Below are 27,723 nucleotides of genomic sequence, written 5' to 3'. Positions count from 1 at the left end.
CCTGCCAGAGAAAGTCACAAGTGACAGATATATAAATCCACAGAGACTTCAACCAAATTGGTACCTGCCCTCTTCCAAGCTAACTGATGTAGGTCATACGGTTTTTTAATGCTTTCTCTCTTGTGTCTCTTTTTTTTTTTTTTTTGGTCCTCTTTTCAACCCCAACATCATTTCCTAGCAAATGAATCATCCACATGAGGCATTGCCCTGGGAAACAGGCACTACTGGTCAGATGCTGCAAGGCACTCAGGGTCTCAATTCCTACTGACATCAGTAGAAGTTGTGGGCACTAAGTACCTCTGAGAAAGCAATCAGCACCTCGCAGATTCTGGCCCGCAGAGCGAGATATATAAAGGAAGCAGGGGCCACCTACTGCTGAATTAGAATCTTCACCAAGTTGATGTGACCACACGTAGCTGCCGCGTGCAATGGTGTCCACAGCTCATTGTCCTTTGCGTTGACGTTGGCCCCGTGACTGAGAAGAATCTTAACTACATCTTCATAGTTGTCTATGCAGCACTAGTAGGGAATATAAGCAGATAGATATATTTTTACTTAGAGCCTGTTGGTCTTTAGTTATTTCCACTGCACCAAGAATTGTGCATGGGAAATCTACCTGGCTTCACTTTCCTCGATTCCCTCACCTGCAGGAGCCAATACATGAGTGTTACTCACTTTCCTCCTCAGAGAAAATTCCCTTTAACTCAGATAGCACACAATCCACTCACTCCTTAGAGCTAGAATGAGTGAACTCTTGAAAGTACACAGGATCCAAAAGAATAAGGGGACCAAGATCCACTTCTACAGCAGAAAAGTCTCCATGGATATCAAGCTGCTGGACACAATTTTCTGCACCAACTAGAAGTTTTTTTCAGTATTTTCACTTTTTGAAAATCTGTTCCCTTTAAAGTGTTTCGAAGTGGGCACCACAAAAAAAATCACCTGTCCTTTCAGAAAAGTCTTGGTCACACTATTTTAGATCTTCCTCCTCACTTCTGGGGGTCCCATTGCTGCAGAAGACTGTTTCAGTCTTTTTAAAGATTTGTGACAATTTACTGCAGTACTTAGAACTTTATTATTAATATTCCTGTTTCTTAATTTTCAACATTGTCTACAGCAGCTTGTATTTATCTTCTAAAGAACAATGGATTTTTCTCCTCAACAAGCTTTGGTCGCTAGTTGAAAGAAAGGAGTAGAGAGAAGGTGCTTTTCAATTCTTGCCTTCCTCCCCATTGTGACCTTAATCTCAATGTGACTCTCCCATATGCACCTGGCTCGGTGTCCTGAGCTGATGCCGGAAAGTCTCAAGATGACCTTATTTGAAGAACAGTGCATTTTCTCTTTCATCTGCCTCATGCTCCCATAAGAAAGATGTGCTAACACCATAGTCACATATACATAGCACCTGGGAATCAACTGCAGTGAAGCCCTTGTTCTCGCCTTGGCTCCCAAATGCATCTTTACACTATCTCAGGGGTCGGCAGCATTTTTGGCCGGAGTGCCCAAATCACCCCAACCTCCACCCATGCCTCTATGTGGTGTGTCAGAGATGGAGGAGCGGCATCTTCACTGCTGGCGGTAGCTGCATACATGCCTCTGGGTAGACAGCAGGGGAGGGGCTGGGATTGCACTGTCCCAGCCCCTTCCCTGCCACGTTCTGTCAGCTGCGCATGCAGCTGCCACTACCACAGAACTCGTGCCAGGGCTCTGGAGCCCAGCGCAGCTGTTTGCAGCTTCCTGGCTGCCTTCCAAAGCTAACCCAGGCTCTGGGCAGCTGTAGCAGGCACTGAGAAGACTGCAAACAGCTGTGCCAGGCTCTGCAGCCTGAAGCACTGGCTCCGTGGTAGTGGCAGCTGCACACGTGCCTTTGAGCTGCCCCAGGCCCCTTCCTGGCCATGCAGGCGAGTCCCCAAAGATGAGAGGTTCCTGCTATAAAGATTCCATGTATTTTTATAAAAAGCAGCAAAATACAAGTAGAAAAAACATTTCTTGCCTCTTGGAAGTGCCCTCCCAGATGCCTTTATACAGACATACCAACACCCTGGTGTTCAAGCATCATAGAAGTGGCTAAACATTTTAGAAGCAGCTGAGAACAGTGAGGGTTTCCCAAGGCCTCACCTGATGCAGTGCAGTTAATCCATCTTCATTGCACAGGTCTGGGTTGATATCATTCTTCAATAAGTAACATACTGCAAGCAAAAAAGACAGGAAAAAAAAGGAGTGTTCAATCAACTGTCCTAAACATACTGTAGTAGGATTGGAGTGATCAATAATGTCCGCTGAAAATATTGCCCACCCTCAAAAAGAGCCAACAGAATTGTGGTCCCGGTGAAGGAGTTAATTGGTACTGACAAGCTAGAGGTGCAGGTTGTCACTACGTTGCTCACTGGCAGCTCGAAACCTCATGACGACCCTGGGGTTAGAACACCGAGCCACCTCCTCCAAAAGCTCCTGGCACTTGAGCTAACAGATGGTCCATCCAGTACTTACGATAATGTATCATCTTTATTTTATCCAACAGAGGGCAGTGATACATTATTTTTCCAGATATGCCAAAAGAAGGCCTCGTCCTACGTGCAACTGTGATTTGCATGTCTCTGCATTGTAGCAGTCTGCGTTCTATTTTGATTCCAGCATATCTGAGCACAGCCACCAAACAGATTTCTCTGTGTGCATCGTACACTGGAACCAATTTTTTTTCCGAAAGAACCACATGATTTTAAGTGCCAACTTAACACTGCAAAAGGGCCTAATTTTTCGCAGTAAATCTGAGCATCCACGCTCTGAGAAACAGGCCTTCTTAATGTGTCGCTGACTCAAACAAGCCCAGAGGCCCCAACATTCATAATCATTTTGGTCATTCATGTACAGTAGCTTGGTTATTTCACCTGAACTACTTTGTCTCAAGGGCATCCCAAGTCTTAAGAGGACGGGGAAATTTATTAGGATCCCTCCTCCCTGTGCCCATTTCATCAGTTTTTTGTTCAAGGAAAGCTTCTGACAGGTTTGCAAAACACCTATGCTGTGTTAAGGACAAGAAGTAGGAATCAAATCCAGACATGGCACAAGGTAACAACTAGAGACATATGCCATGGTATACAAGGGTGCCTTTAAATACCCACCAACTAAAAAGCAAGGACTGGGATTGTTTCACAAATCCATCACTTACATGAAGACTTGTGTCTTAGGCCTGCTCAATGTGGTTTATTTTTGATCCCCTCATCTTCCGGAGTTTCTGCAGGCTAATGTTCTTCCCATCTCAGATGTCACTGAGCTAGAAAAGGCACGAGCCACAGGTTCTGTAATGACTTCCTCCCTGGGGATAATGTAGTGCCTGCTACTTGAATCCCATCTCATTTGCAGTCAGGGGATGTAACCATTAAGAGAAATCAGAGCTGTAAACTAAAGAACATTAATGAGGCTAAGGGGGCGGAAAAAAAAAATCTTTAGAGCCTACACTACTGGCTATTCCCAAAGCTTCAGTACAAGCAGGAGGATGCCAGATTTTTCACAAGTCACTTGTCCCCCTTTTATTATAGAGAAACAGACCTTGTAATGTACACAGAGAAAGAACAGAACTCCTGTGGTCTGCCCCCAGAGAACACAGTAAGGCTCAGGATTAGCATGTCAAACTGAGCTGGATGAAAACATTTTGTATGAAAACCCTCTAGAAAAAATATTATTTTATCCAAATTTCAAAAGATGGCACAGACTGAGGTACAAAATACAGGTATTTTGTTAAAAAATAGTAGAAAACAATTCCAAAAAACCCTCAAATGAGAGGTTTCAGTAATGCGTTTTGAAATGAATTAAAACATTTCTATTACAAATTCATATGAAAGTAACTGAAACAAAAAAAAAAAGTATTTTTCATTTAAACAAAACACGATGTTTCAGTTGAAACAAACTTAGCTTTGCAAAGAAACTCAACAAGTTGGCTTTTTGTCCTGATTTAGGTATAAAAATTATCATCTCGGTATCAAAAATTTTTGCAAGACAAAAAACCCATTTTGGACCAGCTCTAGTTCAGATGCTGCTATGCAGTTAATATAACTGTTCAGATGGCCATGAAACTACAAGAAGTTCTGTTCCTCATTTGTGAAACAGAAAATAAGCGTGAGAGCTAAAGGCTTCTACTAAAGTCACTGAGCCTGGGAACACCAGCACAATATGCTTCAAGCCTGCAAAACATATTGAACATTAGCAATGCCCTGTGATCTGTCAAAGCCTTGGTTACATGCAGGACCTCAGCTCAGGTACCCAGGAGAACAAACCCAGAAGGGTCATGGAGTCCAGTCCTCTGCGACTGCAGGCCACCACAAAACATATTTGTTGAGAAGTGTCCCCCAAAACTCCATTCTGGCTCCTCACCCATCACAGCCACAAAGCAGCCCATAAACAACTTTGTATCTTCTTACAAAAATCAAGACACCTCAGAAATTATATCATGCAACCCAGTTGTGTTTTACCTACCCAACTAATCTAAACTGCATGCTGACCAAGACTTCCTATTCTGGTGGCCGTCAAGAGTTTTTGTAGGGCTGGCCACTTCCCAAGCAGGAATAGTGCTCGCTGCACTCTTGACTCAGCTGTTTTTGCAGCCAGCAGTTTGACAGGCAGACAGTTAAGTGATTTGCTCACAACCTCAGCAGGAGGTGGTTTAAGAGGAGACTTTGGAGCTCATCCTAATGCCTGTGCTCTAGACTTGAGGCTACTCTATTTTCCAATACAAGCAATCATTATGCAACTCATCCACTGCAACAACCCAGCAAGGAAACATGAATGAGATTTTTGCTGATTCCTCTTTGTGTTTAAACAATGCAAGACTTCTTTACTTTGCTACAAACACTTTCTGGCAATTCACTGGGAAAAAGTGCCATCTGGTGTGGCTGCCAGAGCAGCTAGTAGACCGATTTTGTTCTCTCCTCAGTTTTGCTATTTGCTCCAATCTTGGCTGTCTCTCTAACCCAGTGCCTCTGGTTCCTAGTTTGACCAAGGGACAATGTTCCTTCCTGACCTCACAGGCCTGCTGGGAGATTAATTAATATTTGTAAAGTGCTTTGAGAGCCTGACACCACTGAACTCTCAATGTAAAGAACTGCCAAGAGGAAAACGTTTGCAGTATACGGTTTCTAGGTGCTACAAAGTCCAGGAACCATGTTACACATTTTGGAGCACCAGCATCTTGTCTGTTAATTATTTACACGGGCAAAAATAAAATGTTCTTCTCAGACACAGTTCTTGAAATGAAAACAACAATAACAAACCCATAGAGCATTAAAAATCCACCACCCATTAGATTACGTTTAGGTTTTTTCAGTTTCAATATTGCCAGGCAGCTTCTGCTTGCACTCAGTGTGCGTATTTCCCCCAAGCCCTCCTGCAACACTGAGAGACCCATAATAAAACCTGCTGAACCCCAGCCAATGTCTGATTTAATGACTATGCCACTGCTACTATTGCTGGCTAACCCCATCTTCCTGCTCTTCTAATAGAATCTGACTGATAGCTGTGTCACTCACCAGTGGATCTGGTTTTTTTGTTATTTACTCTGGATGCAATGCCATTAGGAGGCTTAATTCAATCTGCTTCGTTTAAGAGCCATTGTGTACTAATGACATGTAGCTCCATAATTATGTTTTCCCTGCATACAGTGATTCGGGAAAATAGTCACAGGCAGATTAACCTCACAAGTTCTGTCCCTCTGTGGGGGGAGGAGCAGGAGCACTGATCTCAGCTTCTTAAGGAACACCAGGATCTATGCTAAAGAGTCCATATGGCCACTGTTTGCTTGGGCAGAGTTCCTAAGGTACTTAAAAAGTGTTCAGGATTATTAGCACTGGACTGACACAATGCTCCGCTAATGCAATGTGAGATGAACTTTACAACCAGGCACATATTCTTTCTTTTCGCTTCACAGGCCCAATGAAGTTTTTGCCACTCATGCGCATGAACACGAAACAGATGGTACCAGCTTTTGTGTCATGTTCCTTACTGGCACAGCCCTGCCATTCACCTCATCCCTAATAGGAAATGCACTTTATGACAAGAGTTGTCACACAAAGTGCAGGAACCATTCTGCTCCCTCAGCAGGACAGCCCTGAACTACTTACTACCCTTCAGTTAGTGAGTTGTCACACCTGGGGTTAGTCTTGGAAATACCCTTCCCTGCTTTGTCATTCCATTGTTAACTTGGTTAAGGTCAGTATGGGGGATGAGTTTCAGAAGAAGCCTTCAATTCCCAGCTGTACCATGGACTATGATTTTTGGAAGTGCTTAGTGCTCACAAACTGCCTCTAGCCAATTTGAGCTTTGTAAACCAGGCTGTCCTAGAACCCCATTTTAAAGCAGTCATCTTGCTGAAATTTGAACGGTGCAACCCCTTCAATTAAAATTAGGCCTTTAATCTAAGCCTCAGTCTCTCAGTTGTAAAACGCGTGGTATTTCCCTTCCTCACAAAAGAAAAGCTATATTCATTGGTTTCCAAGGTGCTCAGATACTAGAACACTATAAACTACAGGAACACCTGGAAAGAGCCCTGAAAAGGAGACTGGTATAAATTTCTTTAGAGTCTAGATGCAACTATCTATTTAGGGCATAACTGAAAATGAGCTTGGTGATGTGTGCCCTGGTTCCCTGAGATAGCTGAAGGTTCTGAAATCCCATCAGCTGTCCCAGGGAACCAGGGCACACATCACCAAGCTCATTGTCAGTTATACCCCAACTAGATGGCTGCATCTAGAATCAATCTAAAGGCATTTAGACATTTGTCTGTTCCAGCGCGTTGGAGCAAACTCAATTAATCGAGTGGATTAATCGAGTCTGTTCTGCACATGAGCCGACGTGCTTGGCACTGTGTTGCATGCATTTGTATAAATGGCAAAATGTACATCAGCATGCAGAATGGAGGTGGTGTGCTTTTGAACTGAAACACCTTCAATGTCTTTTAGTTCAAAAGTGTGCCACTGCCATTTTCTCAGAACTGATGTGCATTTCCTCATTTATACAAATACATGCGCCACAGTGTCGGGTGCTTTTAAAAGCGACCGACACCCTGGCACAAGCATGTGTACAAATGCCCCAAGGCTAGGGACACAAGTTACACATAAACCAGTTTAAGTCACCAGAAACTGGTTTAAACCTGTGACAGAACAGAAATTCATTGTACATAAACCAGTTTCAAAATGGTTGAAATGGGTTTAAGATGAACCTGGCTGAATGCAGTATCAGACTTAACTGATTTGGGTCAAGCCAGTTTATGAACTTCTGTCCCAGACACCTTCCTGGTTCAAGCTGAGTCACAGTCCCCCAGCATCCCATCATGCTTTCCAGGTCTGGGCTGGGCTGGGCTGTCTGCTCCAGCAGAGAAGGGTTGGGGATGGGGAGGCAAATCTTAGCTGGGGTCTAGGGCTGGGGGGCGGGGAGGGGTTTTAAACTTCCCTTTCCCCTGAGCACAGAGCTGCTCTGCCCTGCTAAAAACTTACTGCTGGCTGTGACTGTGGACTACAAATCCCAGAAGCACCTGGAAACAGGAAGAAGTAGTCATGAGCAACCTGCAGAGTCCTCCTGCTCTGAGTCTGGAATGAAAATCCCAGAGACCTCGGAGGCAGCAGAGAGAGGAAGTGAACACAAACAGCTCATGCCGGCTACGTTCCAGAGTCCTGCTCTAGCACCCCCCACCTTCTGGCCTGAGCCACTCCAGGCATGTGGCTGCATTTCCTGAATCAAAAGTGAATGTCTGTCTAGTTGTTTCTTAGTTTAATCTCTGCATCTTAGATTAACCTGCAAAGACTGAATTGATTCAGCCTCAGGCTGTTTGACTGTCTGTACTTAGCCTAAGAGATGAAGGCTAAGGTTTGCTTTCATCTAACTCCCTGCTCCCTTCTTTCTGTGCTGCTTTGCCCCCAGGGAGTTCCCCGTAGCCCTAGAGATCCTCTCAGCCTCAGGATCCTGTAACAGAGTCTGTCAAGGAGGACTCATTCAGCCTCCCTCGCCAACTATCATGATTTTGACTTCTGAAGTCTATATGCAAAGGAGTATTTTACAGATGGAGAAATGGAGGTAATGAAAGAAATGACTTGTAGCATCACAACAGATCTATGGTGGAGCTAGGAATACAAACCTGACTCTCAGTACCCTTCATGAGCACAGAACTATCCTTCCTCACTGAGGAAAGCAAGGCATGCCTTCCCCAGGGACTTCACAGTACTTGGCCAGCAGTTTTCAGATGACATGTGTGCTGCCCACCCATTCTTGGACAAAAAAAGGAGCCAACCAAGATGTAGACGCTTGTCAGCCAGGAACTGAGCTGACACCACCCAACTCATTTCATTTAGGCCACGGAACAGCAATCCAACAGTCATAGCTTTCATTTACTCTTTGCTGGCTGCTTGGTTGTTCATTGCTTGTTCTGCCTATTGAAGTTTTTCTCTTTCTTTCTTCTAGAGCAAAATGATCTTATTTCTACTGTATGCAGGGCCCATGTCTTGCCTCTGACCCCATTCAGCCAGTAGCAAAGAAAGCAAGTGACTGCATGCTCTGTTGCCTGCCTACAGAGCAGCTGCTCTGCAGGAGGTGCACTAGGGATTTCTGCTTTTCTACCGAATACAGAAACAGCCTGAAATAGTATCGTGTGGTAACATGCTGGCCACTAACAGTGATAAGAGCTGCAGAGAGCCCAATTAAAGGTGAACTGGAAAGCATTAATAATGGGAGCCTGAACTAGTAAATCCCAGCTGGAGTCACAAGAGAAGGGCCAATAGCTTTGAGACACATTATCACTATGCTATGGGAACTCTTTCACTGGTGGGAAAGGGAGTAGAACCCCCTTTGCCAGGTCCCTGAGACCTTTGAGCCTCTTAAGCCTTGCTACTTCCATGAGATGAGTGTGAGCATGTCCTGTCGTCTGATGAAAGAAGTAAGATGTGTACAAAAAAAGTGCATTTCCAATGCTCTGAGCAGGTTATTCTCCATGTTAAGAAACACTGAGCGTCTTAACTGAAATGTATCACAGGGAATCAGCAAATCCTAGAGTACCAAAAGACAGTGGTTTGCTGTGGTACTACTAAAACGTGGATCTTCACTTAGTTTCAAAGGGGTCGGGGTACACTGTAGGATATTGGTGCAGAAGGGGCATGGGCCTGACCCAATACATAATATTTAATAATTGGAACAAAAAAATGACTATATCAAAACAAAATGTTTCAATCAACTTAAAATCATTTCTTTTCTCCCCAGTTGTGGTTAAGGGAAAATATTTTGGTCCGTTTCATAAAGGAAGAAATACTGAAATCTGAAAACTCCCCAAAACAAAAACAGCAATGACAAAATCTGGTTCCTTGAACAGCTCAAGCTAGCTGGTATTTCCCTGCAGTGTCTGCAAGCCAGATGCTGGAGCACTGTACTTGCAGAGGTTTCTCAAGCAGAAACTACACCTTCATAGATAGAATGTCTTATTTCCAATTCTATAATACCTGTCAACTACAGAATTAACTGATATTGAAAATAATATTAAAAATAATAGTTTAAACTACCAAAAGAATGTAGCAGAAGGAACCATTATTTCATGACCAACCAGCACTGACAAATTTAAAAAAGACTACAACTTGGGAGCTATTATGTGTGCCACTAAACAATGTATAATATCCATGCATCTGCCCAGGTTTTCATATAACTGTTTTTAATAAGTTAATTCATAATAAAATTTCCAGCTAGCTGCTATGTCTGAAGGAAACAGAACATCGTCCTGCACAGTATAATGGAAGGGACACAATTACTACTGTGATGAAGGCTGTAAGTACATGGAGAGAGAGAAACTGAATTCATCACTGACTTGAATGGAGTTGAAGCATCAAAGAACTGACCTCTATGGCTAGGGACAGACATTACACATAAACTTGTTTAAGTAATCAGAAGCTGATTTAAACCTATAAACAGAACAGATGTTCAGTGCACATACACCAGTTTGAGAATGGCTGAAACCAGTTTGAGATAAACCTGGTTGAATTTAGTTATCAGACTTAACTGATTTTGCTCAAACCAATTTATGCAATGTCTGCCCCAGACCCCTTGCTGGTTTAAATTAAATCAGACTCCCCCAGCATCCCAGCATGTCTCTGGGTTAGGTGGGGCTCTCTGCTCCACATCAGGGCCGGCCCCTCCCTGGCTGGAGCTCCACAGCATTCCCAGGGGTCTGCCTGGCTTCTGCTCTCCCCACCTCCCACTACACTCTGCTAAGCAGTCATTCCCCCCTCACCCACACCTCTCAGTATTAGCTAGCAGACCACATGCTGGCTACCTCTGAGCTGACACTGGACAAAGCCAAAATCAACAGATAGTTGGTAATGTTCCTCTGTTTTCTTAACGGGATGGTAAACACTGAATTAGAGGTGATAAACAGTCCCTGCTGGGCTGTTGAGGAGGGGGCAGGGTCACGTTCCCCCCCCTCCCCCCAGCTCAGCTTTGTACAAGGGAAGGGAGGGCTGCTCTAATGTCCCCTGGCTTGACACTGGAGGAATGTGCCTGCTTATCTGGGATGTCTGTAAAAAGTGATTTAGCCTAGCCAGGTTAGATTAACCTGCAAAGATTGAATCAGTTCAGGCTCAGGCTTTCTGAAGGTCTATCCCTAGCCTATGGGCAAGTTTTGAGAGAGTTCACCTGCCAGCAACTCACTTCCTGCACTTATGTTTAGGTTCTTAAGAGTTCAGTGCCCAGCATGCTACACTCTTTTAAAAATATCTGGCCCTACTTATTTGTAAGGATAGGGCTCAGATCCACTGATAGCCTTCATGTATCAAGCAAGAACGTAAGAAATAAAAGCACACTTTCAAAATGAACACTAACTGATGCAATATCATTATAACAATAAGAGCTGGGTGAACACACTGTTGTGAGTAATTCACTGTGAGTTATGTTCACTGAATCATAATTCAAATGTATTTTTCTATTATTCTACCTGTTCTAGCTATAATTAAACTTCTCCCACACTAAGAAGGCTTTATACAGTGCATTCTCTCTGTATATTTAATCATTCAAATCTACACCATGCAGAATAAAAGAGCTCTCCTGACAGCCATGACAATACCTCTCTTAAAGTGAGCAAGTTCTAAACAGTCGTCATCTCCATATCATTCAATCTTGGCAGCTACATAAAATACAAGCTTACTGAACACCATCAACAACCCACCTCTTGAAGTATCCAACTTCCTCCAGACACATCCCAGCCTTACCCATTTCCCCAGCTCTTATAAGCCAGAGAGAAGGGGTAGAAAAGCAACACACGCACCACTAAACAATGGCAAAGAACATGGGGTTTTTTTCTGCAAAACATTCAATCACACTTCAAGAGGCTTTGTCAAGATTACAGAGTAGTTCCATGACTGTCATCATCTCAAGCCGGATCTACTATAGAAAAAGTTCGTCACCGTAGTTATTCTGTCCAGCCCTCCAAGTACAGTTGCAAATTGATACCAACAAACAAGTGCTTTTATTTGCATAGCTTTTATCAGTTCCTTAGGCTGTGCTGACAAACACACTTGCCTGTATTGTTCTCATTATAAAGGTCAATCCTGCATTTGCATTCAGTCTACCATCCAGGGTCAGTTTTAAGAAAACTGACCCCCAAATATTTTGAGATTCTATGCATCATATTTCTACAAGGTTCAACTGAAAAATCAATGTTATGGTTTCTTTTATAGGTCAACCCTGCATGTAAAGTGAATGCAATTTTTATGACTGCTTTTGAAGAAAAAGTTTCACTTATAATTAGAACACTACAACATATACTAGTAGTAACTCAGATTATACAAAGATTTCAACCATGAAAATAATAAGAGTGTTGCCAAAAATAAATAAATAAATAAATATCACAGCCCTACCTGACATTGATATATTGACAAAAGTTTCAAGGACAGGCCTAGTGCCAGACCTGGATCCTACAGAAACATATGCACTGAGTTAACTTTAAACAGATGAAGTGTCACTTTGGGAAGGCATATTTTAGCATATGTTTGAAAACACATGGAATAAGGAGTTGCAGAATCTGCATTGTTAAAATATAAGTTTTAAAAATCATATTTGTTTTATACCCTTTGCAACTGATTGTCTAAATTTGGACAATGAAATGTAGACTAGTCAGTTTTTCCTCTCCCTGGCTTTCTGGCCTTTTCAAAAAGCTGTCCTTGTGTTTAGGTTTCCAGCAATGCAGAGGGAGGATTTTATTTTTATAACTGGTTTCACTGAATAAATGCAACAGAAATGTATCCATAGTTTGCCAAGATAAAGCTGAATCCATATATGGAGCATTTTGCTGCTTTAGTATCTTATATTCCTATAGTGTTATTGTTCTTAAATAAATAAAGCCCTCCTAGTGTTCTTGAGTCAAGAGTGCATTGATTGTGTTTTCCCACCCCCCTATTAATTACCACTGATTTCCCCTCCCCTCCACAGCTGTTGATAATTTTGCTACATAAAGCCTTTTGCAGGAAAAGGGAACAGACAACTTCAAACATTCAGTGTAATAAACTGACTTTAAAGAAGAACTGGCCCAGCATATCTGCTGAACTAGGGCCCAAAATATTCCACCAAAAGATTTGTTGCCTAGTCCTCTCACAAAAGTTTAAGGCCTGAGACGCCTTCCAAATAAGCATGAATATATATAAGCTGTTTCTCTGCTAATATACCATACCTTATGGGAAGTCTGGACAAGGATTGGACCAACAGAGCCCCATCTGTTTCAAGTTCTACCCACCTGGAGACTATTTCGTTCTGTGGAATGAAACCACAATTTTTATGATTTTGAAATACAGTGCCACCCCGTTTCCAAATCTGCTCTTGCCCTAGAGAATCACCTACACCACAGTCTCACTGCTGAATGATCTAGGAAATACTGGGTCAAATCTGGCTAATCAGCTTGAAACAGATAATGCATGCATTTTAAAAACCTGTCACTAGGTTCCAGAGTTAATGGCACATAGCTATAATTATGGGGCGGTTCACCTCTCTCACACTTACTGTTTAGGTCAGTGGTTTTCAAGCTTTTAAGACTCGAGGCACCCCTTGGAAAATGTCAGCTCTTGGTTTCCATTCATTTTTTTACTACAGAAAAGAAACAGAGCCATTCTTGTGTTGCAAAGAACTCAGGAAGATCACAATAGGTCGGAATATTTTTGACACTATGGATCCTCTTTGAACTCTCTGGGCGTATCCAGACGAGCACGATCACGTGGTATGTGGCGCTGCATACACATTTGCAACACCATATACCACACGTGTTCTCTGCGCTGCAAGTGCATGCTGCCCATGCATGCATGTGCTGCTGTTTTTTTGTTCCTGTGAATTTTTCTGACCCCTGGATATTCACAGGTAAGAAAAAATTGCAGGAAAAATAAACAGAGCAGCGCACACTCGGGGAGCGTGCACTGCTGAAAAGCGGAGCTGGGCCACTTGGAGCCGTGCTGCAGCTGCTGGCCAGGCTCTGCCCAGCAGGATTACTTCTCGTTGGGGAACCAAACATCCATGGAGGCACTCTCTGGGTTTATCTTGCGACTCACATCTGCACACCTAACAGTGCTAAACACTGCATGGCACCCCACAGCACCCCTGAAAGTATCTCAAGGCACCGCAGAGTATCACATCACCCTGGATAAGAATCACTGGTTTAGGGCATTCAGCTGACTCAGACAGGCAGCCCTGCATTGATTTACACATGGTGTATGCTTCTGTGATTCTCAGCAATCATAAGAAATAATTAATATTTTTTAGACAGAAAAGAGTTCTTGAAAATATGATAGCGCCAGGGAAAAATGAACCTGCTTGCTAAGATGTCATGAGCCAAACTATATTGACCCCAGCAGGAATAGTTACTTGAACTGGCCATCAAAAAAAGATTGTGAAATGATCTACCCTCTATCTTCAGCAATTCATTTAAAGTTATTTCTTAATTCTTTCCCTGTTGTAGGACTCAGAGGCCCTTGTTCCTAGGTGTGCCTCCATTCCTGTCTTCTCTAGAGCCCCAAGCGATGCTTGAGCTGTTCTCAGCTACAGTCTATGCCAGGGGTTGGCAACCCCTGGCACGCGTGCCAAGCATGGCATGCGAGGGCATTTTTCTCAGCACACGTTGGGGTTGAGGAAAATGCTACCCAGAGCAGGGGCCGGCTGCAGCCTGGAGGCTACATACAGCTGATGCCTCCCTGCCCCAGCCCCAACAGGCGCAGTGCCAGCACCTGCTGCCTTCCTGGAGCCCAGGGCTGGGAGACAGCTGGGGCCAGGGCAGGGAGGCAGCAGCTGTTCGTAGCCTCCCAGCTGCAGACGGCCCTGGCTCTGGGTAGCTGCTGACAGTCACGGAGCCCAGGCTGCTCCCACGGAAGCCCTGCCGCAAGCAGCCCAGGCTCCATGGCTATCGGCAGCTACCCAAACCTGGGCCAACTGCAAACATCTGCTGCTTCTCTGCCCCGGCCCCAGCTGCCTCCCAGACCTGGCTCCCCATTGTGCTGCTCTTGCCACTATCTGGAACCCGGTGCGGCAGGATGCAGCGGGGGGCACAGAAAGCCACCTGCTCCAAGCTCCCCACTGCCCCGCCACACTTACCCTGCAGGCCGGGCAGCAGCGAGGGGCACAACCCTGCGCTGCTGCCCACGCTGCTCCCATACATACAGGGCAACTGTGGCAGGGCAGCAGCGAGCTCAGAGCAGGCAGCTTTCTGCGCCCTGCCCCACGGGTTCCAACACTGCTTTGCAGAAGTGGCGAGCACAGAGCACAGAGGGGAGCACTGCCAGTATGTGCTGCCTGCCTGGAGCCTGGGGCTGGGGCTGGGGCCGGGGCAGAGAAGCAGCAAATGTTTGCACCTGGGCCAGGTTCTGGGTAGCTGCTGGCAGCCACAGAGCACAGGCTGGGGGGCAGGGGCCATGAGCAGGGCTGGGGGGCAGTGGTTTTGGGTGGTGGGCAAGGGGCACAAACAGGCATCCTGCCATGTACTCCTTGCCCTCTTTTTTTCTGGCATGCCAGCACTCCAGCACCTTCCAGGCATTGTGGGGGTTTTCAGCTCTCCGACCAAAAACCGTTGCCTACTCCTGGTCTGTGCAGTCACTCTCTTGCACCTAAGCTGCATCTAGTCAATAGCCCTGGCTCAGCAGAGACTGCCACAGAAGCAGACATAGGATGCAGGATTTTATGAATGGAATAAGCAGATAAGCAAAGTTAAGACTGACGATGCAACTCACAATAAAGACAAGAGTGCTTATCTGGCTTTTGAGTGGTGCACTACGGCACCAGACTTTCTAACCAAGAAATAACAATGAGCGAGAATATTGGAGGCCCTGGCTCCCCACCCAAGCTGCTACTCAACTGCTACTAGGGGGTTTGGCTTCACCTTTGGTTTGTATTCCCATTCCTTCCTGCTCATGTCCTTGTTGTGACAAGGTATTTAGCAGAATTCACAGGATTTGTTGGAATCTGACACGGAGCACTCCAGTGGCGCTTCTGTTATGGCCTCAAATATGTGACCTCTGGGCTGTCAGCCATGCACCTTAGCACCTGTGCCACCATAGCCCCTTTCCATGAAAAAAATAAAGTCATACTTCTTAAGCAGTTATCTCATTTTTAGGCAGCCATATGTAGTACAGCTTATTTCTAACCTTCACTATTTGCATTTGGAAGGTTTCCTCACTTTCACATTGACTTGGAAATGAACCCAAGTTCCAGGCATTTAAGGGTGTAACTGTAAAACCTGCAAACTCAGGCTCATATGAAGGGACCCTACATCTTTCCCAGCATGTTTCATTATTCTCCTAAGACAGCCTTAATGTAGGGAAAGGGATGAAATGATCTAGAAATATCCAGCCAGGTTGGGTCTCAGGTCCACAATGGAAACCAGAATGTTTTTTTCATGAAAACCACACGTACAGACCTTGAAAATCCAGGCCAGGCTATTAATATAGCCAGACAACTAGGGAATATGTCAAGAGGCATCTGTATTACTGGATGTATGTGAAACACTCATCATTCAAAGAGGACTCCAGTGTACAGGCTGTATGAGAACAGGGGACATTCAAACAGTTAAGAAACCACCACCAAAAGGAACAATAACATCACCTGTTCAGCGGGTTTGGTTTCTACCGTTCTTAAGATGCTGAAAAGGAAATGTCTGTGAAATAGGAAGTCTGTTCAAGAGTTTGTATTTTAATTTCCTTTCAAAAACAAATGTTGGTAAAAAGAAAACTTTCATGTGAGTTTACAAGAAGCCTGAAACTTAACAGATGAATAGCATTCTAAATTTAGCAACCATGATATGTAATTATTCAGTAGTGAATTTTAAGTGATTCAGAGGTTTGAATAAGCATCCAGAATACTCTGAATTTCAAAAGCATCTTTCATTCACGGAAAGTTCCATTGCCATCAGCAAAGTAAGCCTCAGAACATCTCCTGGGATGTTAATCAGTATTATCCTCATTTCAAAATGTGGAATCTCAGGCTGAGTTAAACTTGAACCTCTGGAGCTTCAGTCTCTTTTCCAAAGTTATAAAGCCTGTGGCAGAGTCAGAAAGGGAAACCAGGTTCCCAAATCTATTTTGGATTCTAGGTACTAAGTGACACTTCACCCCAGAAGTTTAGCTACTTAGACCAGTTCCTTTAGTCTGAAAAACACAGAGGCCAGTTCCGGTGATCTCTCTAAGTTGTTGGTTCTGTCCAAGCTAGGAAGATCACAGGATCAGCCTCTCTTTGTGATCTGACTTCTGGACTGACCAAATCAGGCAGTACAGTATGCATGTAGGAACCCTTTAAGGAAGCACACAGATCTTGTTAAACAGTACTGGCTAGCCCCATATGCATGGGTCAACCTAGTGGACACAGTGCTCGGAGATGGGTTCGAATTCAGGTCTTGGGAGGATTCCATCCTGAACCATCTTTTCCAGTGCCAGGGATGCCTTCCCCTTTTCTACCCAGTTTTCTACTGCTTCCAGTTGCATGTTGCACATTAATAGGGAAGCGGGTGAGGTCAAGGACAGAAAAGAACTGGCAGAATGCCAGAGTAGAGATGTGGACCCCCAGGGAGAAGTGGGGGGCCATGTTCAGGTTTAGGTGCAGAAACCAGGTTTCATTTTGTAGCTCATGGGTTGGCAACCTACAGCCCATGGACCATGTCCCGCCTGTGGACTTGAGGCTTTGATGGCATTCAACTGCAGGACAGGGCTTCAGCTGCAGGAACTCTCTCCATGCGGCCACAGGGATAAGCAGCAGCAGTGGGGTCCTGGCTTGCAGCCATCACTTGCCTCTGGTTTGGCATGGGTGATTCCAGCCTGCAGCTTGAAAAGGTTGCTTTTGCCCGTAGTAGATAGTAAGGAGCAAATGTTTTGTCAGGTTAGAGCAGGTGGTGTTGTCGCTATTTGAGTCCCAAGAGTTACCCTGTTACTGAATCCAGAAGGTCTGGGACAGAGTTAGATCCCTGAAACTCCACTCTGAAAGCTGCACACACAGGCTTTCCTAGACTATGACAGCAAGGCAGCATGGAATTCGTCTTTTCTACTTGGTCTCTGTCACAAGGCCAAACTTCAGTGCAGGCAAATTTTTACAGGTTACAGTCCCATGTTTCCCCAAAGCCTCAAATGAGTTCTCCTTCAATTAAAACTTGCTAAGTCAGAAATGTGAATGTGTCTTTTCCTTATCTCCAGAAGACTTGACAGAAAGGTGCACTTAGTCTGCTTTCCAAACCAAACACTTTCCATACGCCTGGAATTCAAAGAAAAACTCTGTGAACCTGAGAAAGAAACTGGAACTGGAATAATTTCCAGTCTTGCTGCCTGCAACATGACTTTTCCACACAGACTGACTCTAGTAAACAACACAGTGGTAAAGATAGCTGCTAAGGCCCTATCAGGCAACTGTGCAAAGTTAAACAGTTGAAGGGAAACGGTCAATTAGCGGAACTTTGCTTACAGGTCAGGTTTTCTGACCTCTTTTTGCTGAGTGTACAGTAACTGGTAACACAGTTAAACACACAAGCACACCACCAAAACAAGAAAACTGTTCTTCCAAAATTATTGTTTCACCAATCTACACACTCCTTGATGGAAGTCACGGGTGTTTCACCTGCAGGCTCAGGGCCACTAATGTTGGTGAAAAGTAAAAGAATAAGCTAGAGGAATGTTTGCTTCTATTCCAAAGCCAAAAGGAAAGGCACTCTTTTGTGAAAGAAAGAGTCAATGCAATATCAGGGAAATTAATGCAAATTTGCCAGTTTTCTAAGAGGTGTTAAATGCTGCATGAAGAATAATCTCATGCATTAAAAATAGAACTCTGGCAGAAGCCAGCTCTCTCACAAACCCAGTAATTCTGCAGGAGCTCAGACTCTTCAGAAGTGCAAGAAAAGAGGCCTGATGACACATTAGGAAAAGATCCTTAATGCAGGTTTCTAGATGCAAATCAAACACCCCCTAGTTCTCCCCAGTCGTAAAAGAAAAACTGGACAACTTCTACTGCCTGTGGGCTGAGTCAGGCCCAAAGACCTTGTTTACATAGTCAACAGGATGGACAAGTAACCCAACCACAGCTCTCCTCTCTCTGGGACAAGCCATCTCTAATTAGTTGATCTTGTCCTTGAAATTAAAGCCCACTTATTCTGGCATGCAAGGAAAAACCCAAGATCTCAGAAACTGAGGACAAATGCTTAATTTACTTCAGGTTTTTTCTAATTTAATCCTCCATACTGAATACATTTCTGAAATCCCCAGTCTTGTTTCCCAAGAGGCTTCATAAAAAGAAAGACTTTCCAAATGAGGTCACATCATTAAAAAAAAAAAAAAAAAACCAACAAGAATGTGGACAGATGTCACATTTCTACTGCCCCACATCCCAGTCATTAAAGTGTTCTGGATACAGGGTAATTTAGTTCAATGGCTGTTTCACCTGACTAAAAGTACTGAAAGTTTGACAGCTCCCTGAAAATGAGGCTCTCCCAATGTCTATGTACATGCCGCTACCTGCAAACTCAACTAGCAGGACCCAAGGGTCCCAAATTAATTAGGATATCACAGTTATTTATCTATTCGTTCATATGTAATACAGCCATCAAATGACAGAACAAGTTATATAAACAACGGCACTAGGAGACAAGGCTAGCATGACAGTTTTAGATACGATATCCATTGCAAGATATCGTCAGTAGTCTGGTGAAGATCTTCAATGCAACCATTAAAATGATAAATAGGACATTCCCCTATCATGTGTACTATAGTTTGGATTTTGCCACACACACACTTGGGGTCTTTAATAAAATTCTATTTATGTAGTAGGTACATAATTACCAGGGATCCATGGGGTTTTCTTGCCTTTCCTGGCAGCATGGAACATAGTCCCCTCTCTAGGATCATCCAAGTACATTTTTACTTGTATTCTACCTTGTCTCTCTTGCTTTCTTCCTGTGCCACACTACTGGGGGTTTTTTAGTGAATGTTTTGTGGCACTGTTGTGGACTGCATCCTTTTATGGACATCTTTGGACAAGCAATAACTTTCAAGCAGAAGGGACGATATATAAGCCAGTCCCGTTACATCTACTTAGTTCAGTACAAACTCTGTTCAATCTTGTCCAGCTCCACCTTGGTAAAGCAAAGCAAAAAAGGTTTAGATGTGGGGATCATGAGAAGAAATTTATTAATTATGTCAACTGTATTCCATTGCTGGATCTATTTTTCCTTGATGTCAAAGTTTTTGTCACTCAGCTCTTTTCCTCCACTCCAAAATGGCCTTCTTGACTTAAGCCTCGACTTGGGAGGGGCATTAAGTTCCTCAAAAACTGGTAGTGAATTAAATGTAAGCAGCTTTTTGTAGACTAAGAGTACAGTGGAGTCGCATCTTACAGGGCAGTTAGGATCTAAAGTCAGCGCATAAGGCGAAAATCCTGTAGTCAGAATTACGCTTGGGCTTGCCCAGTGGTACAATCCGCTCCCTCCCCCATCCAGTGGTACAGTCCCTCCTTCCTGCCCAGGGCAGCCTGCACCAAACTCCCGCCCCGCCAACGTGCACAGCTTCCCAGCAGGGCTGCTCCCAATGTAGCTGCGTGGTCCTGTGCACATTGCTGCGGGGGGGGGAGGGGGGTAGCTGCAGGCCGAATCCAAACAATCGGCACTTTGGGGCACATGTGTATGACGAATTCGCATAAGTTGAATGCACGTATGATGCGACTCCACTGTAGCCTGTTTATGTTGAAGATCAGGATGAGGGATATGAGATAGAACTGATATCCAAAGAACAGGAGTGGCTCTGCAAGTACCTGTTATGAATCTCATTGTTTTATTCCATTGAGAGTCAACCACGCTGGTATGGGGAGGGATGATGGCAGCCTTCTTGTGGTCTCCCTGTTAAGTGTATTATAAATTAATACATGGAAAAATGCCACCAACAAGGAGTCTAAATGTCTGTTTAGACCTCCCGGACACTTGTAGTTACTGAATGATGAGAAGGATGAAGAAAATAGTCAACTCCAGCAGCACTATAGAGAATAACCATGCCACATCTACTAAGGTGGGGGGCGTAGGCAGTACAAGTAAAAAGTGACTGTGTGGCCCCAGCAACCACAGGACATCTCATCTGCCAAACTCATCTTTACGATTCCACAGTGTTCAGGCTGTCACTGAAGCATGTCTCAGTTCATGCTTGAGATGCAACTATGATACTTATGATGCAGTGTTCATGAGTTCACGTTCATCACCACATGATGAAATGTGTATCAGTTTGACACATCTTTGGGGCTTTTTGCCTTCCACAAACAATATCATGTGCTGAGGCAACATCCTCATACATCAATATAAAGACAGACAGACATCTCTCATCAGTGCGCACCATGCAATAAAAAAGAAATTGCATCTCAGGCTAGCCTCCCACCACTCCAGGTGGCATCCTAACTGGAAGAATATAGAATTATTCTTATTCTCGCTAGCCCAGTGAGTATTTACTGCAAAGTGCAACAGCTTTATCTATAAAGCCTTTCCAAAACACCCTAGCCTGTGGTTTAGGACATGCTCCTAAGAGGCAGCCAACTTCCGCGCAACTCCCAGCTCAGAGAGGATCTGAACCTAGTTTTTCCCATATCCCTTTGGCTTATAGGCATAAGAGGAGTGGCACGACCACTTCCTCCATTTTTTTAACCTTACCCTTTGTTTTCCTTTCTGAAATATTGGAAAAAAGTTCCCATTTATCAAAGCACTGGATTTCCCAAGTACTCAGCATAGAAATAAAGCTTGCTTCCAAATAATTAAATAAAAAGCCATTCAAGTGCTATACACGCTTAAGGATGGGCCAACTCTCTTACCACAGGGGGCTAAGTTTGGAAGGACTCCACTGATTTCCCTAGTAAAAACACTACTGCTAATTAGGACACTTGGTTCCGTCCCATATGTTTATTTGAAAGATACTTTGTACGCTACATGCATTTGTACAAGGTGTAGAACACCGGTGCCATGGTCTGTGACTGGCTATGCTTAGGTTTGAGGCAATACAAAGAAAGTGTAACATCTTTTACATTTTAATTGTGGGTTCTTGTTTGTTCATTGTGCTCCTAATATCTCAATGTCAACAAATAAGAGCAAAGATTGTATAACTGACCTTTTTGACAGCCTGTCAGCTCCAGGTGGAAAGAATCGGACAATAAAGTTACCACAAGGTAGACATGGAGATACAGGAACAGTCAGGCCTATGTTTTGCATTGCTTCTAAGCAGTCCCATGGTGCAATATTTTGCCTTCAAAATTTATAGTAGCAACAACAAAACACTTTAGTAGCTAAGCCCATCTTAATAAGTTCATTAAAGTAATTAATGCCTAAGTAGCTACTTATACTGCTCTGCTGACAGGAGAGCTAATTACATGCAACAGAGGTGGATCCCACTGCCGTTCCAGAGGAAACATGAGTCAGTTTTAATTAGGAAGTCAGGGCTCAAGGATTTGTATTCAGCACTGAAACAATTTTAGTGCTACCATACTGCCCATACTCCAATGGTGCTCTGTTCCTGCTTTCTGAGGGGGCAAAATGTATGGTACTGAGCAAGTCTGCTAGTAGCCAGATCCATTCATGATGAATAGTAATAACATGCCCCACACAGGGCCCAATCAACAACCAACATAAATCTTCCAGTTGATTTCTGGGGAGTGTAACTGAGTGCTTTATTCAACACTCCTTCCACAGGCAAAGTCATCAAAGTCAATGAGAGTTTTGCCAAGTAAGTAGCATTTAGAGAAATTCTACTTCCCACATTCAAAATTTAAGTATTCATTTATCTTCATAGGGTCCTGGAGTTAGCTAAGGATCACCCCTCATGGTGTTAAGAAACTGATACACAGGGCCCAAGGCCCCAGTTTTGCATACTCAAGCAGGTGCATAACTTTCCCCAGACAGTCCTAGACAAGAGATTTAGAGGAGGTGGCTTTTTAATCTAAGCAGCATGAAGACAGAGCGGAGATCATCTGCAGCTTGGTGGGCTATAGCTGCTTGGAGGGCCTTAAACTCAGTGTAAATTATTTGCAGATGGGAGGTGCCCAGTAATCCCATGCTTCAGCACTTTGCTAATCAAGTGCTGAAGAAAGGAAAACATTTTCCCCCTCCTATCTCCACTACTGTTCTCCTATGATGCAACATTATTTCACTTCTTGGTTTTCTTACCCATTCTTTTGAAGCATTGGTTATTGGCTGTGGGGATATTAGTTTAATTGTGCTGGTGGCTATAAGTGGTACTGTAAAGTGTCCCAGGTACATGCTGGTAGGCCTTGCCCTCACACTCAGGGACAAATGAACTGCCAGATTTGGGATCAGGAAAGAATTCTCTCCGCAGCTCAGATTAGCAGGGATCCACGGGCGTTTCTTGCCTTCCCTGGCAGCATGGAACATGGTTCCCCCTCTAGGATCATCCAAGTACATTTTTACTTGTATTCTACCTTGGTGGTACTCTCATCTCTCCTGCTTTCTTCCTGTGCCACACCACTGGGGATTTTTTAGTGAATGTTTTGTGTTAAGGGACTGCATCCTTTTGTGGATGTCTTTGGACAAGTGATAACTTTCAAGCAGAAGGGACGGTATATGATAAAACAGGGAGTCCCTGACAGGCTTTTTATGTTTACTGAACCATCCACATGGATTAAAAATATGTACATTCTTAGTGCTGGTAGGATTAGGGTCCATACAAAACTTATTCCAGGCAGTGGCCAGAATCAACACTAGGTAAGAATATGGAGGTCATGGCTCCCACCCCCAGGCTCAAACTACTACTAGGTGGTTTGGCTTCTCCTTTGGTGTGCATGGAAAAAACAGGAGTCAGACTTTTTAAACAGATGTCTCATTTCTAGGCATCATATGCAGCAGATCCTTGTAGTGGCCTGTTCCTCCGTTAGCTTGGCCCAGGAGCTACCCTTCTCCCTTTCCTACTTCAAACTAAGCAGAGTAACAAAATACCAACAGAATTTGGTATTCTGGACAGGGGGTTCACCACAGTATGGCACTGTTGCTTTTCTTCTCAGCTTGTCTCCTCCCCAGTGTCATCTCTCTAGAAGCTTTTAAATTCCTCCAGGACCAGCCAATCATCCCCATCAGCTGGCCCAGTGCTCCTAGGCAGGCAGGCTGTTACTCTCCAACTCCTTGCAGCTGGGCTCCTGCCCCTGAGCCATGTACCTCGTTACAAGCCTATTTATGACCTTCAGTATTTGCATTTGGAAGAAGGCTTCCTCTCTTTCACATTGACTTGGAAATGAACTCAAGTTCCAGGTACTTAAGAGACATACCAAAAACTAGAACTCTTGGTTCCAAAATGATACCTTTTATTAGACCAACTGGAAAATGGCAAGAAAATTGTCCTTTTCTGTACTTAAGGTAAACCTACACTCAGCCTGATGCGAAAGGACCCTACATCCTGTGCATCTCATTATTCCCCCAACAGCCTTAACATGGGGAATGGGATGAAGTAATCCAGAAATATCCAGTCATGTTGCATCTCAGGTCTACCACTGAAACCAGAATCTTTTTTTCATGAAAACCCCATATACAAACCATGAAAATCCAGGCCAGGCTATTTATATAGGGTCTGCATTCTCCAAACCTCCCCCTCTCCCTGTCCCCAGATGACTTAACTCTATCTGTAGTGCTACAAAATGCTGAGACACTTTGTAGCGCTACAAAGATAACCCAGATGTGCTGTACTCCTACAAAAAATACAGGAGCATTGAGGAGGTTAAGGAAGAGCTCCTATATTCATTAATTTTTCAGTAAATAATGCCCAGAGAGAGACAGAGATAAATGTACAAACACACTTAGACAAGGTTCATTTAGTGCCACCACCACTGCAGGCCAGAAGCAGTAAATCATTGCAACCATTACTTACATGACAGTAGTTATATACAGAAGCAAAGAAGCTGAAGCACGTTCCCCCATCATCCCCAGGGCCTGATTTATAAACCTCTACACACCAGGGAAATCCCAACAGACCCGAACCTCAAATCATAGCAGTTTAAATTCAAGAGCAGCTGAATTGACTTGAATAGAGTTACCTGGTAAAGACTATAACTAGGTGTATGCAGCTAACCTGGGACTTAACCCTCTCACTCAGATGCCGCCTCTGTTCTAAAAGGCAAGTGCCACCTCTGTGGCATGTAATCAAGAGTCCAGTCAGCAGAGCAGTATAAACACCAACAAGAGAAAGAAATTCTCAGGCAGACTGTAAAAGGTGTTGAGATTTTTTTATTTTTTAATAACTACTAGTCTTAAATTTCTAGCTCCTATGTGTGCTACTAACATTTTATAGGGATTTGATCCCTTCACCAGTTTTACAGCCAGCATTGACTACATCCTTCAGTTAAAAACAAAAAAAGTCTTCAAAACTTCTTGGTGGTTGACTCCTTCCAGGTGTTGTTTCTGCTACCTGCCTATGTCCCCCCAGACCTTTTCAAATACTCCTGTCAGGAATGAAAGAGAAGATGAAGCACATTCCCCAGGGTTTACCAAGCCTCCAGAGAGGGCAGTTAAAATTAGTCTGATCGATTAACCGGCCCTATGACTAGATCAACCCCATCTTTGTTAATGTCCCGTGTCAGGCAACGAACCTCATTCACAACTGACACTTTCTTTTCCCAGGAAAAATGGTTTCTGATGAAAAAATTGCTGACCCACATTTTACTTTTCACAGGAGAAAAATGAAATCAATTTGAAGTCAGGAAATTACTAGTGTATTACACATCTCTTTGTATGATGCTCCTTCTAGTTTTTCTTTCTTCCCTTTCAGCCACTCAGCATGGTACAGTCACGTGTAAAAGAAACGAGCAGCACAATACAGATTTTAGACACTACATAAAAACTGTGGCAAAGAGAAAATAATTAAAAAACTGTTTGCTTAATGAGTGTTCCAACTACTTAACAATAATGAACAATCTAACAGGAAGCTGGCGTCTTGCTATCGTTCTCTGAGTTATGGGAAGTGCACTTCGACAGCCAAATCCTTAAGAAAGGCAAAAGTTCTGTTAGTTTCCAGAAATACCACTATCCAGCCTGGCAATAAACTTTGCAGCCCAGATTGTCAGCCCTGCATTACTCAACAGAATGCCTATTACATGCGACTGAACAAAGCACATGCAGAAAATGATAGTCAATTAGTATTTTGAACATGTGGAATGGCAGAAACTGTTAATACATTTTGTGGCCAATCATTCTGGAGAAAAAAAAATGCAGAAGATTTTAAAAGTCAAAGGTGGCACATATTTGAATGAGAACTGCTTTTTTTTCCAGCTGTATCATAGACTAAAGATGCTGTGGTCCCTCTGATTTGAACGAGTGAGGTCCTCCTAGCATTCAGAATTAGATGAGAGAGTAAAACAGGCAAAACAGGCCATCTAAAGAGCAGGATCGATTTAACCTATGTTTTCTAAATGCAGGTCTCATTAACAATAAGGTATGAGACAATTAATGTAATTTCATTTTAAAGAAAGAACTAATATCTTGTGGGGATTGTCTTCTAGATTTCAAATCCATTGTAAATGTAAATCACATTTAAAAGATTCCAATCAAAATTTAAAACAAAAAACTAGAAGACACTCTCAATGAGTAATATTTACTAATTTATACAGACACTTTACACTGCGGTGGGCAAAATGCCACCCTCCAGGCCATTCTATCCAGCCTGCGGGGCTCCTAAAAAAATTAGAAAATTAATTTCATCTGCCCCTGGCTGCCTATCATGCAGCCCTCGATGGCTTGCCAAAACTCAGTAAGCGGCCCTCCGCCCAAAATAATTGCCCGCCCCTGCTCTACACTCACTGTGCTGCAGAGTTAAGACAGCTCAAGAGCTGGGTTGATATCATGGGGTAAGCCATCACTGAGGAGATTGAAACAAGTCTAACTGGTCTTTTTGATTTGCTCCTTAAAGCTGGAAAGATCAAAAGAAAATCAAGTAAATTAGGAGAGCAAGATAGATTGGGCCAGACTGACTGGTATGCACCAGCTACCACTCTGGTAATGAAAAGCACCCAAGACCCCAGGTTTAGGGCTACTCGGCTGTACCAAAAAAGGCAGAAAGCAACCAGAGAGTACAGGTGAATCTGTCCCACGTTCATAGTCTACAGTCCTTTAAATTAGGGCACCCCACCCCCATGGACAGCTCACTTCTGAGGTGAAGTACTCTCCAGAAATAGGCCAGTTATAAAAAGAGACTAAAAAAACTTAATTAAATGAACTAGACTAAGTGATATTCAGTGCATTCCAGCTTTATTATTTTTTCTTTTAAATTTTATTGGGCAGGCTTTTTTTTTTTTTTGTACTGAACAGACAGGCTTGAGTTGTAAATTCAGGCCCAGGCTTTCTGTACAGTCCATTTTAGACTGACCTATGCAGTTGACACCTGACCCTTGATTTGAGTTGTGGCTTCCCTCAAAAGCAGACACCCTCCTGCCTTCTCCAGACATCTGTATCCTCCCTTTGGTGGGGCAGGCCCAAAAGATACTGCATTTGCTCCCATTATCTTGGGACACCTCTCCCTCCCCATCCCCACACTTCCAAGGCTCTCCATCTGCATCAGGATGCTGGTAGCTTTGAAGTCTTCTAGAACTGTGAAATAACTGCTTGGCTGCATACAGATAGCTCCAGGTCTTCCCAGCCACCCACTCAAGAAGGTCTTTGGAAGATTTAAAGTTCCACTGTCACAAGATTTAAAGGGAATGGTCACTTCCATTTTCCAAGAACCACCAGACCCATCCTTGAAAGGGTCTTCCAGAGACTACCTTTGCTGGACAAAAACGGGCTAAAAAAGCCCACCTACTCAGCTGCAGAATAAGTTTCAGACCCACACTCGCCCTTCTATAGTATGTTACATACCCTCAAAACACTTCACAGTCTTGAACCCTAACACCACTTCCATTTGTCTGACTCCCAAAAGTCCCCACTGTAGCAATAAGGAAATGACCGGTGTTGCATGAAGAATGGCAGGTGTGAGCCATGATGTGAACAAACCCTCTTTAAAGAGTTCAAAGTCATTTCACTTAGGAGATACGGCGGGATTCAAATCCAGGTCTCAAAGTACAACTCTACTGCATCACATGATGCCTATGCCTTGACACACTTATCTTACAAAGGACCCACTGTTTCCAATACACAAATGGAGGTAACATGGTCAGGGCAGTTGAGAACAATTGCATCCTTCAGTAAAACCTGCTGCTAGCAAGACTAGTTCATTGTTACGCACAACTGCCAATGTCACTTACTGC

General features: G+C 43.7%; 1 protein-coding gene across 2 annotated transcripts in view; it reads right to left on the bottom strand.

The window, feature by feature from the left end:
* The window catches only part of PPP1R16B (protein phosphatase 1 regulatory subunit 16B), a 102,562-nt gene that overhangs the window by 22,466 nt on the left and 52,373 nt on the right, over positions 1-27,723 (bottom strand). For both annotated transcript variants that reach the window (XM_090065316.1, XM_090065315.1), the window contains exons 3-4: positions 2,119-2,189; positions 374-519 (exon numbers count right to left, since the gene is read on the bottom strand). In XM_090065316.1, coding sequence (XP_089921442.1) covers positions 374-519; positions 2,119-2,189 — 217 coding nt within the window. The remainder of the gene's footprint in view (positions 1-373; positions 520-2,118; positions 2,190-27,723) is intronic.

Source organism: Crocodylus siamensis, chromosome 10 (genome assembly GCF_052110815.1).
Source record: "Crocodylus siamensis isolate JL-2025a chromosome 10, ASM5211081v1, whole genome shotgun sequence".
Lineage (NCBI taxonomy): Eukaryota > Metazoa > Chordata > Crocodylia > Crocodylidae > Crocodylus > Crocodylus siamensis.
This window is presented reverse-complemented; position numbering and strand designations above follow the sequence as displayed.